The 18,821-nt window shown below is 36.2% G+C and overlaps 1 protein-coding gene across 2 annotated transcripts in view; it reads right to left on the minus strand.

The window, feature by feature from the left end:
* Positions 1-18,821, minus strand: part of hk2 (hexokinase 2) — a 229,748-nt gene that overhangs the window by 170,718 nt on the left and 40,209 nt on the right. The window contains exons 11-18 of one of the 2 annotated variants that reach the window (XM_051894146.1): positions 16,989-17,137; positions 16,291-16,410; positions 15,270-15,365; positions 14,915-15,014; positions 13,995-14,178; positions 11,208-11,363; positions 10,144-10,380; positions 5,909-7,297 (exon numbers count right to left, since the gene is read on the minus strand). In XM_051894146.1, coding sequence (XP_051750106.1) covers positions 7,156-7,297; positions 10,144-10,380; positions 11,208-11,363; positions 13,995-14,178; positions 14,915-15,014; positions 15,270-15,365; positions 16,291-16,410; positions 16,989-17,137 — 1,184 coding nt within the window. In that variant the 3' untranslated portion in view covers positions 5,909-7,155. Of the gene's footprint in view, positions 1-5,908; positions 7,298-10,143; positions 10,381-11,207; positions 11,364-13,994; positions 14,179-14,914; positions 15,015-15,269; positions 15,366-16,290; positions 16,411-16,988; positions 17,138-18,821 lie in introns of those variants that run through there. The other variant, XM_051894147.1, reaches the window with a different exon arrangement.

Raw genomic sequence — 18,821 nt, forward strand, 5'->3', positions numbered from 1 at the left:
AGAGGACAGCTGTCCCTCCATTTAAGAGATCCTCAACAGATGCAAATTATGGCACATTCTGGAAATTGAGACTCAGAAATAAACATCGAGGACAGTATGACTGATTGGCCCATTCTGAAAGTGAGAAGCCTGTTTGTACGCTGCATCACATTTAAACAAAGGCGCAGTTTTGTTTTCATCACGAGACGTGCATTGTATGTGATGATTTTGCTTCTCCTAAACCACCTAGAATTATATGGTTCAACTAAATCCAGTCATTCTATGCTAGAGGGTTGTCTTGTTGTATTGGGATGAAGCCCTACTTCTAATCCTGTGCTGTGGGTCCCTGCCTCTGCTCAGTATTCAGTGAAATAATCAGCATGTGTCAAGACTTCCACTGGATCCTGCCCCCGGATTGAAAAGGATGGAAACTTGCACGTTTTCCCCTGTGTCCCCTCATTATGCCTCAACTCTAGATGTCATTATTCTACCTTACCTCCTGGAGTCTTTGTTCTTAATCTCCCAGTGGATCGCAGCTCCGGTTTGTGCAAGTGTCCTTCCTCCTGTGTGTGTGTGTGTGTGTGACAGAAAGAAACTTTTAAAAAATAACATTCAAACCTGCACACCTGGCATCAACAAGAAGTGTCCTCTTTCTAACATCGGGCACTGAATTTCACTGACTTCATAAAATAACATTTAATAACAGAAGGTATCTAAAAACAGGTTTGTGCAACTTTATTCTCGAGAGGAAGAATCAGCATGATGAGCGTATGACAAACACACCTCTGGTTGGGAGGATTCTGGGACTGTCACTGTCAGAGACACTCACATGATGATGAAATAATTGGTGAAAATGTGTAACGAATATCTCATCAGCATGGACATCAGCGTGCTTCCTTGAATGAATGTGTCAAGACAAACAACTATATATAAATCACATATAATGGCATAACAGTGCCATTTGCTTGGTCCATAAAAACTAATATATATATATATATACATACATACACACACACACACATTGGTATGCTGATATAATTTTTGATAAAAAAAAAAACATAAGGTACCATTTAAAATAGAATAAAAGCAGCAATATTGTGAAATATTATTATAGTTTAAATCTATTTGGATATATTTAAAAATGTAATTTATTCCAGTGATATCAAAGCTGAATTTTCAGCATCAGTCTTTAGTGTCACATGATCCTTCAGAAATCATTCTAATATGCTCAGGAAACAGTTGTGCTGCTTAATATTTTTTGTGGAAACCATGATGCATTTCTCGCTTGTCCTAATTTGTATTATTGCCTACAATATATGACTTACCTAGTGGTCTCCAGTGTTATAGTTTTTTTCTTTAGTCAGTAGGCTGAAAAACTCAAACTGACACAAATGCACATTACAGCATCACAATCGCTTGAAATCAAGCAGGGCATTTAAAAAGTAGCTGGCATTCAACAAACAGATATTTTAATGGATGGATTGTTTCAGAGCATTCAAGGAAATCCAAGGTTCTGTCTCAGAGGAGGTTATCCTCAATTCAGCATGACATATCCACAACAGTTCAGCCAGATTTATTCTCCATTGTGGCCCTTTTGTGTTTAGTGTAACCTTTTATGAAATCCTTCATCAATGACACAAAGGGCCTTGAAGTGCACAGTGAGCTCATGAATACAGAACTGAATCAGCTACAGTTCAAACCTTTAAAACTGGACAAGTAATTCAGGAAATCTGTTACCACAACTTAATGCATGGTTAAAAATTACAAATTCTAATTTACTGATTTAGTTCAACCTTTTAAGTTGCAAAAATTATTTTATTGAGTTTTCTTGACTTACATTGTATATTATATTGACTTATATTAACTTAATATTGCGTGTAATTTTAAATCAAATTTCTGCGTTAATTGAGTTAAGTTTACTTAAGTTTTAGTAACTTAAGAAAATTGTCTTGATAACTTTGGAAATTGGGTAGTGGATTTCTAGTTTGCTTAGGACCGGATAAGGAGAATACTAAAAAAAATAATAAATTAAGTGTTATTTTATTTGTTATTTAGTGAAGGGAAAGGCCTGTTAGAGTTTAATGCCGTTATGTTTGACATTTGAGTTTCTGTAACGTTTTTTACTATAAAAAAAAAACCTTCACAGCTCAATACCTCACAGCTTTTTTAATATCAAACAAGTCCGAGGTTGGACGACATGAGGGTGAGTAATTAATGACACTTTTGGGTGAACTATCCCTTTAAGAAATTTAAGACTCAAAGTTTACTTGAAATTGAAGACTCTGAAGAAAACTTCCTCTTCTTTATCTACCTGAGTTTCACAGTCAAAAAATCTGTCAAATTATGCTTTTGGTTGTTATTTTTTTTAGATCTCAATTACTACACTTGAAACTCTTGAAAAGACGTATGAAAACCCCATTTTACACTCAAAAGGGCTTGAGAACCACACATACAGTAACAAAAAAGGCAGACGTACAAATAGCAATAACAAAGTTTAAAAATAAATTTAAGATACTATTTACACTTGTTATTTGCACCTCAATGTGCAAATAGTCACTACAAGTATTCACAACAAAAATAAATAAATAAATAGTGAAATTGACCCCTAACACAACAGGAATAGATGAAAATTATAAAAAATTTGTACACATTTAAAAATTTTTTGTCTCTGACAAGCTACAATGATTAGGTTGTGAGCTGAAATGAAAAACGCTCTAAAGAACAGTAGCAGAACGGCATTAATTGGATTTGTGATTTAAGAGGAAAAAGTGGAGCTCAAAGCAACTTCAGCAGCTTCTATTCTATTCCTTCTTGCGTCAAAAAACTGTTAGATATCCGGTGTGCAGGGCTTCACTGTTTATACCGGATGACTCCTTTATAATTTGTACTTTTACATGCCTGACTTTCGGCTATGCAGTCAATTTAAAAAAAGCAAGTACACTCTAAAAGGTTGCAGATAATCACTTCCTATTCCACTTATACAGCACAGAGACTGTAATACAGTACAATATTACAACATTTGATGCAGCTAGATGGGAAATATTATGACATTACAGAGATGTACTGCATGTTTTTTTTTTTTGTTTTTTTTTTTGCTGGACATTTCAAAAGCAGACACCTGACATTCCTTTAAAAGGCAAGAAGTTCTTCAAGAAGCCTGTTATTTATTTTGACACAGTCAAAGCATTGCTTCAAAGTCTAAAAACAGCACAAATCAAAGCTGGCTCCAGAAAAAAAAAATCAATTCTGACAGTTCTTTTGAAAATTGCTAGTTTGAGTCATTACCTTCTCCAAACTGTTGAATAGTAGTCTGCCCATTAAAAACGTATTTAAAGTTCAAAACATATGTTTTTGTACATTATGATGTGATTCATTTATTAATTTGACTCTTTCTGAAGCATCAACCAGATGGTCAGTACAAGGATAGAGACCAAACTGTCCTTTCAGTCCTTTAGTTAAGATCAATTGTGACATAAAATAAATAAAAAGTGACTCAGCTGTACTCACTGAGTATAGGTTCATGTTGAAAGTGTCAAAAGCTTCAACAGTCTTCAGTGTCACATGATCCTTCAGAAATCATTCTGATGCTGATTTGCTGCTCAAGAAACATTTCTTATTATCAATGTTGAAAAGTGTTGTGTTCCTTAAAATTTTCCACAAATTATACATTTGTGATGCATCGTTTTTATTTAAAAAACAATTATGAATTATTAATTAACTCTAAAAGGTTTATTAGAAAAAAACAACATTCTACGAACATTTAAATGGTATTTGAGCATCTTGCATAGATGTGGGGTTTGTTTCCAGGGAGCTTTACTTAAAACCCAAACCAAAATACAATACTTACAGAGACGTTCACCAGGTGTTAAAGGTCATACATGTGATTGACATCACCTTTGCTTGTCTATAGCATTTCTGAAGTGGCCTTCCGCATGCACACACTGAATATGTGAAAAATTCCCCTGCAAAAGGCAGTGTTTAGGTGCCTCAAAGAACATTTGAAAGCTGTAGCATAGCAGACCTGATTTGACCTTAAAAATTCATGAGTTATTGTCCATGGAGCCCTACTAGAATAAGTAAACCGCTCAATGGCACAGAATGGACAGGAATACTGAACAGAAAATTTGTTAGTAATTCATAAATTCACTCGAATCCATCTAACTGACTGACAATCTTTTGAGAAAATGTATGCATGCGGCAATGACAGAACCAATATACAGCATGCAAAGTTCTTAAACTCAACGAGATTTATAAATATTTCATCGTCTGGATAAAGATTTGTATTTTTAAGATGCTACCATCAAAGCATTTGTGCACTAGCCAGAAGCATGTGGCTATAGGATTATTTAGGTTCAAAACAAAATGAAAATTCTTTCATTAATTACTCCTGTCGTTCAAGGGAAACACTTGGTAACATTATTTTACAGTGTCCTTGTTACTGTATATGCTACATGTACTTTTTGTAGGAAGCAAAATTGGAGAGAGAAAGCAGACGGGATCCAGAAAAGTCCACGAGCCTGGACTCGATCTCAGGATTCATGGTGCACAACAACACCAGATGTCAGCACTGTCCACAAGGCTATCGGGAAGTGCAAACCTGAGCCAGTTTTATATTAGAACGAACAGAATCCGACGGCAAATATACAGCTGTCGAAATCAGTTCGAAATCTGATTCTATCCTGTGTGCGGAAACAGCATCGGTTTAAATGTTTTTTTGCCATTTATTATTATATGAAATTTGTCGACAGTAAGTACATGTTCCCCCGCTTTCACAGACAAGGCTTAGGCTAGTCCCAGACTAAAATGCATGTTTGAGCTGTTTTAACTGAAAGCAACTTGCACGGACATATCTTAAAATGTCAGTGGCATTGTTTTGTGTCGAGATGCACACCAGTAATGTTTTTTTTTTTTTTTTTTTTTCACATTTATAAAAGCTACTTAAATGTCCTAATTGAACTAAGGCCTAATCCAGGCTAAATCTAAGCCCTGTCTGTGAAACCAGGTTGTAGTTGATTAATATTACTCAGTACTTAAATGTATAATTACAATGAAACAAGGACACCTTAAAATAAAGTATAACCGAACACTTAAATTTAGGCCTGTTCTTCACACAAAGATTTAATGTAATTTAATAGAGTGCATGAATCATATGAATGCTGTTATTGTACATTTTCGGTTCTAGTAGTATGGAAAAGAGTGGAATGAAAATTCTTCACAATTCTCCTATTGTTGTACTGAAAAAAATGAACAAAATTACAATGAGTAAATAATGACCCAATTTTCATTTCTGAATGAACTATCCCTTAAGGAAGTATTAAAGTCTTTCTGAATTCGCATACAACAGTCAAAATGTAAATTCAAAAGTTTGGGGTCAATAAGATTTTCTTTTAAGAAACCAATACTTTTATTCAGCAATGATGTAGTAAATTGATTAAGTGACAGTAAAGACATCTATAATGACATTTCTATTGAAAAAAAATGCTGTTGTTTTGAACCTTTGATTCATTAAAAAAGAAGAAGACAGTCATATACACTTAGGATGGCTTGAGTGTGAGTAAAGCTTGGGGTAATTTTCATTTGAAAGTGAACTAATCCTTTAACCCCATCTTAAAAAAAAGCTTTCACTTCCTCTATTCCTCATATATATATACACATATATATATATATATACATATATATATATATATATATATACACACATTATATATATATATATATATATATATTTCAGCGCCTACAGTGCTCAGCTAGAACAAAAAATAAAAAATTCTCAGGTGGAAGGGTATTTATATTCCTGTTCTTCCTTTGTGTGCAGACTGCAATTACATACAAAAATAGATGACATTTTTGTAGTAGACCACATCAATTCAGTCAATTGGTAATGCACTATATCCGTGGTAACCGCTGATGTCAGTCTTGTCTGGCACCATTCTTGTGTTAATAATTTTATTGTAATTTCTGCAAATTCACAAACAAATTCAATCCAGCCTTTAATAAGAAATTCAATAAAGGAGATAAATAAGTGAAATCATATAAAAATAAAATGACCAGCTTGATCTTTGACTAAATTTGATTACTTGACTAAAAGTTTGCAGAAGGTTCGTTACTGACAGTCTGACAAAATGGCACTCGCTCAATATTTGCTGTAGGAAAATTACACCTCACACCCTGACATTATCCACAACATGATAAACTGTGACGCACAGCTCTGATCAGCAATGGCAGCATTCATCAATAATAAATATCCCACCAGGGCTGGAAGAAAAGACACAATTTGATGCATTCATTTTCACAGTGTGAGTCACTTGACATCTAACGGTGATAATTTCACCAATCATTTCCAACCTAAAAAGTGCCAATGCACCATTACAACATTAAAACAACATTACATACTTTAGTTTGTATGTTTTGGATTGCATGTACCTTTTAGTAGATTTTATACTAGACCAAATTCAGTATGGTCACCCCACATAAACTTATTTAAAACACTTAAAGCCAATTTTCAAGCTCACACCATCAAGTTAGCCCTTAAAAAGCTTCCATCTGACAGCTTTCATCAAACAAGCACTGGACCTGTTCAGAAAACTAATTAAATTAGCTTCAACTCAGTCTAGTAACAGCAGGACTGTACTTTAGTAACAGGAACAGCAGCACAGACATAAATTAAGATTAAACTACAGAACATCCCCACTTGAGAATCATCAATAAATGTATTTAAAGGAACAGTTCACCCAAAAATAACATTTCTGTTTACTCACCTACTTCACTTAGAATTATTCCTTTAATCACATGCATGGACTCAAGTTAGGTACAACCAGAAATTACACCTTTCACAAGTCAAAAGGTATATAAAATCTCTTTGTGCTTTTTTCAAATCAGTAACAATACAAATATATATCCGCAAGATGATCTAGTCTAGTTATTTGTTTTTCTTCTGTTGTTTGATTTTCCCTTTTCTACAAACAACCCCCCACAGGCACATTCCAGGCACTTGCAATGAATGACCTAAACTAAAAAAATAAATACAATACATTCTTGTACAGAAAGGAGTGTTGTTTCAGTAAGGTCACATTTTTGCACAGAAAAAAAACAACAAAAAAAAAAAACTGGAAGCTCAGTAAGTAATTTTCTTTCTTCCTCATAATCTTTTCCCCTTTATAATATTCCTTTAAGTCACTACTTTCTCGCATCTCTTAATCGACAAGCCACAGCCGTGATGAGGGCGGCACCTTTTCCGCTGCCATCTTCTGATTGGACGAGAGTAACCTCACAGTTGGGCGCCAGGTCTCTTAAGGTCTCCCGCATGATGGTGGCAAAGCTGATGAGACAAAAGAGGAGACAACAGGACTTCTGAATGAGGAAATCAGAGTGTGACCAAAATCTGCTCTTTTGTACATTTATTGGGGTTTTTTTCGTTTGTTTGTTTGTTTTCTCAGAGCGTAGTACATAAAAAAAATCTGTACTTTTTCAAAACTCCACTTTCCAGTGTTATTTTAACATTATTTATATACTATTATAGTATTTACTAATATGTTGAATTAGTTTTTAGTTTTATATTTTTGGTTTTCATTTCAGTTTTAGAAATTCTGTTTTGTGCTTATGTTATTCTTTTTAAATATTCATATTTAGCTTTGATTTGCATTTACTTAAGCTTAAGTCATTTTAGTACTTCAACAAACTGATTTTATTGAGTTTCATTTCTATTTTATTTTTAAGTATTAATAAGTTGTGCACATTATATTATATTATATTATATCAATTAACAAAAATGATTTTTTTACTAAAAGTTTTAGCTAACAATAGCACTGAACTGCATCGAATGGCTTGGCAAGCAGTTTTCTTTTTCTTGTTTGCATAATTCTGATTGAAAAAACTTTAAAGCAGGGTATACCAAATAGCTTGTCCCTTTTTTAACAGCCAATCACCTTTAATTTGTTCTCTTTCCCCAGACTAAAAGCAAATGTGAATAAAGTTGAAACTGACAAAATCAGGACATATGCTTGACAAAATCAAAACTCATCACAAATTCACTTTATGTCAAAGACTAAATATGAAAGTGTCTTTTCTATCAAAAGGGTCTCTGAAGGACAAAAGACACACTGCAAGTTTTGCATGTTAAATTTTCACATCAAATGTGCCTAACTTTTATAACTGTTTTCTCAGCAAAAAACAGCATCTTGTCAGTTTTGATTCATAAAATACCTCTTTTCTAAAGTAACTCTCAGTACAGAGTAAGACAGTAAAGAGGTAGGTAGGCTGGTGTTTCTTTTTCTTTTCTTTTAAAAACAATGTTTAAAAGCACAGTACGTTCCTCCAGAGAGGTTTAGGCTGTTTTTTTAGAGTCACTTGATTGAAAGCTTGACAGTATACAGTCATTGACACTTCCATCAAACTGTTAAAGGGTTAGTTCACCCAAAAATGAAAATTCTGTCATTAATTATTCACCCTCATGTTGTTTCACACCTGTAAGTCCTTTGTTCATCTTCGGAACACAAATTAAGATATTTTTGATGAAATCCGAGAGATTTTTTTTTTTATCTCCCATAGAAGGCAACATAATTACCGTCATTCAAGGTCCAGAAAAGTAGTAAAGACATTGTTAAAATAGTCAACGTGACTACAGTGGTTTAACTTTAATGTTATGAAGCGCCGAGAATACTTTTTGTGCGCAAAAACAAAACAACATCTTCTCTCCCCTGTCTTTCTGCTACGCTGTTTACATCAAGGTTCTACGTCAGAACGCCAACTCAGTATTGGCCGATACTGTAACACATGAGCAGTATGACACATACATGTGATGCTGACACAGGAACCGGCCAATAATGAGCCAGCGTTCTGACGTAGAATCTGGAAACACTACTTTTCTGGACTTTGAATGACGGTAATTACGTTGCTTTCTATGGGAGATAAAAAACCTCTCAGATTTCATCAAAAATATCTTAATTTGTGTTCCGAAGGTAAACGAAGGTCTTACAGGTGTGAAACAACATCAGGGTGAGTAATTAATGAAATTAATTTAAATTAATTTCATTTTTGGGTGAACTAACCCTAAACTCCTGACATTGCACAAGTAAGCATTGGCTAGTCAAAACTTTTCTTGGCAAGTTAGCCAGTAACTTTAAGTGGAACTACAAGATACCAAATTATTTAAAGGGATAGTTCTATTGTATCTCTTTTATTTGCTCTCTTTATGAACATTTTGAAGCATCAGAGTTTTGGGTGAATAAGGCTTTCAATGGAATCTTGACACAAGGGTGATGACAGAATTTTCATTTTTGGGTGAACTATCCCTTTAAGAATTGGTCGGCAAGATTTTTTTCTGTTTTTGAAAGAAGTTTCTTATGCTCACCATATGTTCAACTGTTTTCTATTTTAATGTATTTTAAACTGTAATTTATTCCCTAAATTTTCAGCATCATTACGCTTCAGTCCAGTCTTCTGTGTCACATGATTTGGTGCTCAAGCTAAATATTCTTATTATCATCTATGTAAAACAGATGTGCTGCTTAATATTTTATGGAAACAGTTATATATTTTATTCAGCATTCTTTGATTAATAGAAAGTTATTATAATTGAACACTACCATTTTGAGATTTCACTGGAAAAGAGTGTAAGGGTGAGAGATCAAGCGTCTTTGACAAGGAGGAAAAATATGTAATGTAATGAACTTTTAAGTTTTAATGACTAGTAAAGAGTAAAATAACCTTGGATAGCTTAACCCAGAAGCTATTTTCAGCAATTGCAAAAGTATCATAGATTTTTAAGGATTAATCACAGTTTTAAGGGAGACTGAGATGAAAGATGGAAGCTCAAGACCTCACAAATACTATAAGGTCTAACAACGCCAGTGATTTATGGCTCAGCTTTACCGCCTCTGCTACATTAACAAGCGTCGTGGGTGCACTGGCAATTTTACACTGTCATTTCAGGCTACTGTGGTATAATTCAATTTTTCTTTTCTGACATAAGCTAATTTTTTCCTCCCTTTACTGTACGCCCCTCACAAAAGCCTACATGCTACAAGTAGAATGTCAATGTTAGTGGCTTTTATAGTTTGAAAGCCACTAATTTAACTAAATTATCAGAGGCAAATATTAGCTGCAAAAGAGATTCACGGTCACGCTTATGCTCTTATCCCAGCATCCTGTTGGGTGGCCACTCACTGTGGGTGGAGTTTGTAGAGTGTGCCGTCCACTCCTACTGTGATATTGAGTTGCTCAAGGCCACGATTGCGCCGTATCTTGTCCACCACGGCTGCCAGACCGGCTCCACACAACTGGGCCGCCCGTCTGGACACCACGCTGCAAACCTCCTTCACAAGAATACTGTCGTCGCACGTACTGCTGGTCAAACCCAAGTGCTGCAGGATGGAACGGACCTGCCTCAGTGCCAAACGATCGCTGTAAGAAAGAACCAGATTAATTATGTTGATTAAAGGGTACCTATTATGCCCTTTTTCAAAGGCTCTACTAAAACAGGTTTTCATGCTTGAATGTTCAAATGAATTTTGTTAAATTTTACATTATTGCAGCTCCTTTCTCTGTGAAGCCTCTCCTTCCGAAAAGCTCAATGCTCTCTGATTGGTTGGTTGGACCAGTGTGTTGTGATTGGTCAACCACTTTGAGGGTGTTTCAGAAATGTCACGCCCCTTATTTAAATGAGTAATATCGTGACATAAACATTCTCAGAAGAAAACTATAATCTACAATCGAGGCATTTTAATGAGCTCAGAAACAGTGCTTACTGATACCGTGGCTTTGTGTTTTGTAACTTTGCAGACCTTTTCCATGCTCAAACAGAACATTACACACTAAAGAAAGTTGAAAATGTAAAAATACGACCCCTTTAAAAATAAACAGAACAAATTGTATTGCATATGTCCTCCTACGTGACAACAAGTTTAATTAAATCAAGGTTAGCAAACCCACAAAACCCAAGGCACGGAGATGGAATATAAATACTGTAGCATAGATATGCAAAAATTATCAAATCCAGCCATTTTGCAGGTGGTCCTCATTTGGAATATTACCTTTATGATTAAACATAAAAGAAAACAGCATATCTAATTATACATGCCAAGGTGCCTTAGGCTCATCAAATAATGTTGGACATAATCAGCATGCTTAGACTTTGAATATAATCTTTAGGAACACAGAAGCCCCTGGGGCTCAGACACCAGTGTTAAAAATTCATACATGCAGTCTGTTGCCAGACTGTTCTCACACACCTTTCAATCTGCGACAGGAACTTGGTCTCGAAGATACCACGAGATTTCAGTCTCTCTGAAAGTTTGCCACGGAAAAGCAGCCCTTTGGCAGTGAAGTCCAAGAGAACGTTTCTGACGATCTCTCCAAGATACATCCCACTGATCATCTTCTCATACCTGAAAGTGACAGAAAGAAACAAGGAAATTATTTCTTGTCCCTCAATAATGCATACTGTTGCAAAAGTTTGATGTCATGGATTATATCTTTGCACAGGAAAGATTAGCAAGCGATGGCAACTCGTATAACATCTAATTTAAGACACTGTGGCAATACATTTTAAATAGTGTATATTTGTGTAACATACAATGGAAGTACAGTGGCAGAGCTTAATTGGTAATGAAGCTGGAACATTACTTTAAAGTGTTCTACAGTGACCAAAAAGAAAAAAAAGTACATTACTAAAAAAATCTTTCACAAGCCTGTGTGAAAGAAAAAGCAGTATTTTGACAAAAAATTTAATAATAAAAGAGGGGGAGCGTTTAAGCTTGCTTCCTTATTCTAATTTAGTATAATGATCTAGAGCTCAAGTAGAAAAAAAATATATATTAAAACGATAAAAATTATGCTCACATTTGACTAAAGCTTACGTTTATACTTAGAGACCATTATGCAGGTCAGTACATAATACATTACATTGAGTTAGTAAGAATTAAATTAATAAATACAAGAGAAAAAAAATAATACAGTGTCAAATTAAAAAAAATTATTTAAGACCATAGGTTAACTTGAAGATGACCTACAGTGACTGAAAAAAATAAGGTTTTTTAAGTTCCTTGAAAAAGTTAAGACATACAGTTTAATGGATTAAAGTAAAGTGTTTTTTAAGTAAAGTGTTTTTAGCTTAGTGATTCACATACATTTTTCAACTTTACACAGCGTCTGCATAAAAAAAATAAAAAAAAACATGAAAAATGTCATTGTTTATGTGTAATTTTTTTTTATCCAGGCTGTGTTTGTCTATTCTTGATGAACTTTGATGAAGATCATATCAAATTTTATGAACAGTTCTTGCAGAAAAACATGTTAAATCCAAAGGTTCATACACTTTTTCCTGCAACTGTATATATATATATATATATATATATATATATATATATATATATATATATATATATATATATATACACACACACACACACACACACACACACACACACATTGCCTGGCCAAAAACAAAAAGGGTTGCTGTTTGGATTTAAATAGGCAAATGCTTAAGAGTCTATGATTGGATCATTATTGCAGCGATTATTATGTTTCAAGCATGTTATGTTTGGCAACAGTTCTTCTAACCCTAATTGATGATTGTGTAGCTTTTCATTTCTTAAACAACCATGTAGGAAGACACATCATGGCCATATTCCAGGATGACAATGTCAAGATTCATCAGGCTCAAATTGTGAAAGAATGGCTGGGAGGAAGCATGAAGCACTCTTGCATTGTCAATACAAGATGGAAATAAATGTTGTGATGTTATTTCCATCGAGAAGTGCATCAATTTTTGGTCAAGATCTTGTATTGACAATGGAAGAGCCTTAGTGAGCATAATAGACTTCTTTCAGTAACATTAAAAATAAAATCCAAAGTTTAGCTGTTAAGTACTAAAAATACAACACACTCTGTGTTTGTGCAGAAAAAAGTCAGAGCAAACCAACATCAAACCTCATCGCATCTCTAAAGTATGATGGAGAAGCTATTATGGTTTGGGGCTACATTGCTAACTGCCTCGGGTCAGACAGCTAGCTATTACCAATGGAAAAATACTGAGTTTATCAGGACATTTGGCAGGTGAATGTATGGCCATCTGTCTGCCAAATGAATCCCAACAGAAGCTAAATAATGCAACAGGACAACAAATCAAAGCACCTGAGTAAACCAACAACAGAATGGCTTCAACAGAAGAAAATACGCCTTCTGGCAACCTGACTGAGATGCTTTGGCATGATCTCAAGGCAACATTTAGACTACACATCTACAACTACAATTTTTATGACCAATTTATCACTCCATCCAATTCAACTTTTCAACTTAAAGGAACGGTTCACCTAAATTAATATAATTTACTTATATTTAGGTTGTTAAAAATAAGTATGAATTTCTTTCTTCCTTGGAACGCAAATAGTCATATGTTGGTAAACACACTGAAAAATAGGCCAAAATTTAGCTGAAAGTCATGCCATTACTCTTATATCTTATTACCTTCTGGTATGATTGTGCACAAGTGTAAATGTGATTTGAGGGCAATGACAAGATGTACTTACATACTACATCCATCCATCCATCTATCCATCCATCCATATGTAACATAAATATATGTTTATCCATGCGTTTTCAATTTAGACTTGAATCTGACTACTTTTGGGACACTGACATCTGAGATCCTCTTGAAGTTGGTTCCAGCTGCGGGCAGTTTAGTAGCTAAACGCTGTTTCATCATGTTTAAAATGAACCCTAGGCACTGCACTAAGTTGACGTAAATCGAATGATCTAAGAGATCCATTAGGTTTAAATTCTGCAAGCATATCCATAATGTATTTTTATTGAGTCATCTATAAATAAGTAATAGCACTTAAAAAATCTATTTTGTGTGTGACCGGAAGCCAGTGCAAGTCTGGGGTGATTCAAACAGCAGAATTTCATTTGAGGTGCACCATACTAGGCCTCAAATCTGAAACCCCATTAGATATGGCAACATTTCTCTAATGGGAAGTTGACAACATTGCATGAAGGATCCAGTTCTGAACTCTCACCGCTGTTTCCCAGGGTAAGTGGACTGGTCATCCACAGCTCGATCAAACTCCGTGCAAATGTCATCCAGCTCCCCATTGTCCCCGAACGCTCCCCACTCCATGTTCACACACATACGGCCCTCATCTCCATCCACCAGCTCAACGTTTGACATCTCCTCCATGTAGCACGCGTTAGTCCCTGTGCCTACAGGATGAAGAAAGAAACACACGTAAGCGGTAGTCAAACCAATGAACATAAGAGTCTAAATAGACTCCCTCCATCTCAGACATCGTTGTTGAATTTAATTTTCGAAGGACATGTCCAGAAGAAAATCGGTAAAGTCTTATATGTTTGCGGCAATCATTTTGCGCTGGACTGCTTCACAAACGAGGGTATTTTCAATGCTGGATTTCCACAAAGGTTGATTCTGAAACATAAGGCTGAACACGGCTACTGACATTTTTTGCGCGTGAGATTGTCCTGTTTTGTTGTTGCCGGTATGACCCGGAGCACCAGCTCATTTGCATTTAAAGGGACACACACAAAAATAGCGAATTTTTGCTCACTCCAAAAAGTGGCAAATTTAACATGCTATAAATAATAATCTGTGGGGCATTTTGAGTTAAAACATCACATACACACTATGGTGGCATCAGAGACTTATTTTACATTTGTAAAAAGGAACATAATAGTTCCCCTTTAAGCTAATTGCAAAAATGGCTAAAAAAGATATTTTTTGGGTTCTGCAAAATGCATAATTTGTACAGTATGCTATCTTATTTTTTACATTTCATTATCTAATGCATATTTTAATAAAGACTTAGTTGTTCAAATACTTATTAAGTCAACTAGACAATCACTAAAACGTATGCAACATGAAAGTCATCTACAAAAAAAACAGGCTAATCAAAAGGCACATAGGCCAAGAAATCATACCCACCGACAATAAGTCCAACTTCACATTGTGGGTCCTCGTACCCACACGTCATCATCGTCCCCACTGTGTCATTCACCACAGCAACCACATCCAAGTCAAATTCCTTTAAGGAACAAACGACAGAGAGAGAGAGAGAGAGAGAGAGAGAGAGAGAGAGAGAGAGAGAGAGGTATTACCAGCAAGGCAGAACAAATCCACCATCACTGCCTTTCAGGACACGATTCGTCTGATTGAACATCTACTAATTACATCTTGCTATAAAAGACAGGGTAATTGTGGCTAATAACTGCAGAAATTGCTTTCGCAGCACTTCATTGCTGGCAGCAGTGGAGTGGCAACGGTGAGTGATAGTGCTGACCTCACTGCGATGGATAGCGTCTTTCAGCAGTGTGGCCACATCCTCGCCCTCGCACCCCGAGGCCTTGAAACCTTTCGTCCACTTTATCAGGACACCCTGTGAGGAATAGAGATGAGAATATAGTGGACACAGGACAACACTGTAGACACATTTTTTTGAGAGAGCCTTTCTAAAAGTTCAAAAAAGTACACCCAGACGTTAGCTAAATCTGATAAAACCTCATTTTGGGGACATCATCTTTGGAAACAAATTTGGAATATAAGAGTTTTATCGGTTCATAATTTTTAGGGTTTAAGCTCCATTTTGTCCCTTATTTGTGAAAGCACACTTTTCAAACATTTTGGTCGATCAGATCACAAGTGGACAACGCTAAATACAGGTGTAAACAGGGTGTAAAACGTTTTGAGCTTGTCCACTTTTGACCACTTCCAGAGGTAGTCAAAAACGCATTTGACCGGATTGCTTTTGTAGCGTAGACGCTCATGTGGTCGAATGCGTTCGAACAGTTACAAAAGACTGCCTACTCTCCGCCTACTGAACTAATGTGTAAACATTATGGGAAGCGCGCTAGCCAGACGATATTTAAACTTTGTCGGGCTGAAAGACCCGAAGTTTGGTTTGAAGACGAAAAACTTACTAAGCACAATGTTCTCTCACCATTCCTGATTTCTAACACGCATTCAGCATTCGGCGTGGTCTTGCAACTGTCAGAGCAGAAACGAAAGCTGATGCTCCTCCGTATGTTTTTCCGTTGTCTCCATTCATATGTAAAATGCGTGAGCTTATTTTGAACATTAGATCGAAAGATCTGAAAAAACCCATTCATTTACCCGCCCATAGACACTCCCCTCGAAGACAGGAGTGGTTGAAAGTAGACAAACGGGTATGTGTCTCCCTCGTCTACTTGTGATCCAATCGACCAAAACGCATCTTAATACCAGGTGTAAACAGGGCCTGTGGTTTGTCCTCATTTGGATAGCTGGACAGACATGTATGTATATGTGTGTATGTGTGGACTTGCCTGGTCCAGTCGGGTCTGATGGCAGGGAAACGAGAAGGTGAAACCAAGAGGCAGGGATGCCCCCTTCATACCCATATACTCCAAGAAGTCAGCTATACAGTGCACTATGTGATCAAACAACTGCAGAAAACCATTCACACACACACAAACACAGACACACACACACATACGTAGGTGAAGACAAAGGATTATTCATGCACAAGTCCATTATCTATGACATGTACTTGTCACAACAACTTCCATTCATGTCATGTCAGTATGAAATTGGGAATCAAGTGAGTACAAGAGAACAGGTTAGGCTGCAACAAGTGTCTGGATGTGCAATTCCATCCTACAATACACCACTATGTATGCAGCTGGAAGCTGGATAGTACTACTCAAGTGCTATCCGGTGACCACTTTCAAATAAATTGCAAATAGGTGAGTGTTTTTCAGGTTCAAAAACAGGGATATCTTTATTAAGTGCATAGTACTTCTAGTGTGCTTGACTTACAATCCAAGACACACAATAGCATCTTGTATTAGAGTCACTTTCATTTCAATTCAGTAGCTCAGTTGAGAAAATCCAAAAAAGAAAACCAACTTGCATTATTTTTCCACTGCAATGTCATCATCTTACAAATGAAAGGAATCCACCATGTACCTAATTCTCATCTTGAATGGGCTTTAATGAAGTGGAATATGATTGGTGGGCGTACCTCTTCGCCAGTGCCCTGCGTAATGTCTTGGGGGATGGTGTAGATCTTGTTATGCATCTCCACACTCCGTCGTTTCCCACTTCGAACGCGCACCAAGAGCACCCTGAAGTTTGTGCCGCCCAGATCCAGTGCCAAGAAGTCACCACGCTCTGTAGAGCATGCACAATAGATTCAGAGACCGTGTGACTCATACACACATGATAGAGCCAAACCATCTTGTTCAGACGCACACCCACACACCAATCAACTTTTTCAACTAGGCTCAGAGGTTTTGGAACAGCCCAATTACGGAGGTGGTACGGAGCAGATATGGAGGGGCAATTGATTTGTATCTCAAACAAGTGAGGGTATTACATACAGTCCAGTTTATCTATTTTTTTTTTTATTTCCCCTGCATTGGTCAATTAACTTTTTGTCTTATATTAAGATTAGTCACAGTTCTCCTTTGTCACTCCATCTCACTTGCATTTTAGCTGTATCAGCACACTGACAAGGACTTTAAAATGTCTGAGACCACAATAAAGGCCAGATTTACTGAACAGGGCAATGGAAATGAAAAGTTCTGTGCGTGATCTACAGTACTGACGGCGCGCAAATTAAAGGACACAGATGCAGCCGGATCATTTCCATAATGACCAACGCAATCTACCAATTAGCGTCTGGTTTAAAGGATTAGTGTACTAAAGAATTAAAAATTCCTGATAATTTACTCACCCCCATGTCATCCAGGATGTTTATGTCTTTCTTTCTTTAGTCAAAAAGAAATTAAGGTTTTTGAGGAAAACCTTTGAGGATTTCTCTCCATATAGTGGACTTCACCGGGGTACAATGGGTTGAAAATTGCAGTTTCAATGCAGCTTCAAAGGGCTTTACACTATCTCAGCCTTGGAATAAGGGTCTTGTCCAGCGAAACGACTGGTCAGTTTCTAAAAAAATTAAAATTTATATACTTTTTAAATCACAAATGCTCGTCTTGCACTAGCTCTGCGATGCGGCACGTATTACGTAATCACGTTGGAAAGGTCTTACGTGACGTAGACGGAAGTACCGATCCAGTGTCTACAAAGCGAATGTTTAAATGCGAAGTCAAAATCCCTTTACAAAAAAAAAAGGTAAAACAACGATGTCAGATGATTTTGAAGTTGGAGTTTTTCGCCCTACCGCGATACTTCTGCCTACGTCATGCGTGACCTTTCCAATGTGATTACGCAGAGCAGTACAAGATGAGCATTTGTGGTTAAGTATATACATTTTTTTTTTTTTTTTTTTATTAAGAAAATGACAGATTGTTTCACTAGACAAGACCCTTATTCCTTAAATGGGATCGTGTAGAGCCCTTTGAAGCTGCATTGAAACTACAATTTGGACCTTCAACCCGTTGGTAGCTGTTGAGGTCCACTATATGGAGAAAAATGTTTCTTTTTTTTCTTCAAAAACCTTAATTTAAAACGTATATGACGTACCTAATTCATTCTCAAATTAGTTTTTACTCAAATTATAATGCTGAAAAAACATCAGACAAATGCAACACAGATGTATTTTTCAAGTAGTCTTAGTCTTTCTAAACCTACAGTGAGTGGAGAAGGAGGCTAAAACTGTTTCTGCTTCACTAATGTAACCAATCATTTTGTTGATTTAAAACACAAAATTTTCAAGGAGAGGTGGTGATTTGCAACACGGGTGAGAGTGTACACTGGCAATCGAGAAACTCTTTATGCAAACAAGCAGCAATGTGATACAGCTACTATCAGTGGGAGTGAAGTGAAATACTGTGAGATACTGTGGTCTAGTGTAGGCAAGACAGATGAGCAGTTGATGTTACAATGTGCACTT

The sequence above is a fragment of the Ctenopharyngodon idella genome, chromosome 5 (genome assembly GCF_019924925.1).
Source record: "Ctenopharyngodon idella isolate HZGC_01 chromosome 5, HZGC01, whole genome shotgun sequence".
In the NCBI taxonomy this organism is placed as follows: Eukaryota; Metazoa; Chordata; class Actinopteri; order Cypriniformes; family Xenocyprididae; genus Ctenopharyngodon; species Ctenopharyngodon idella.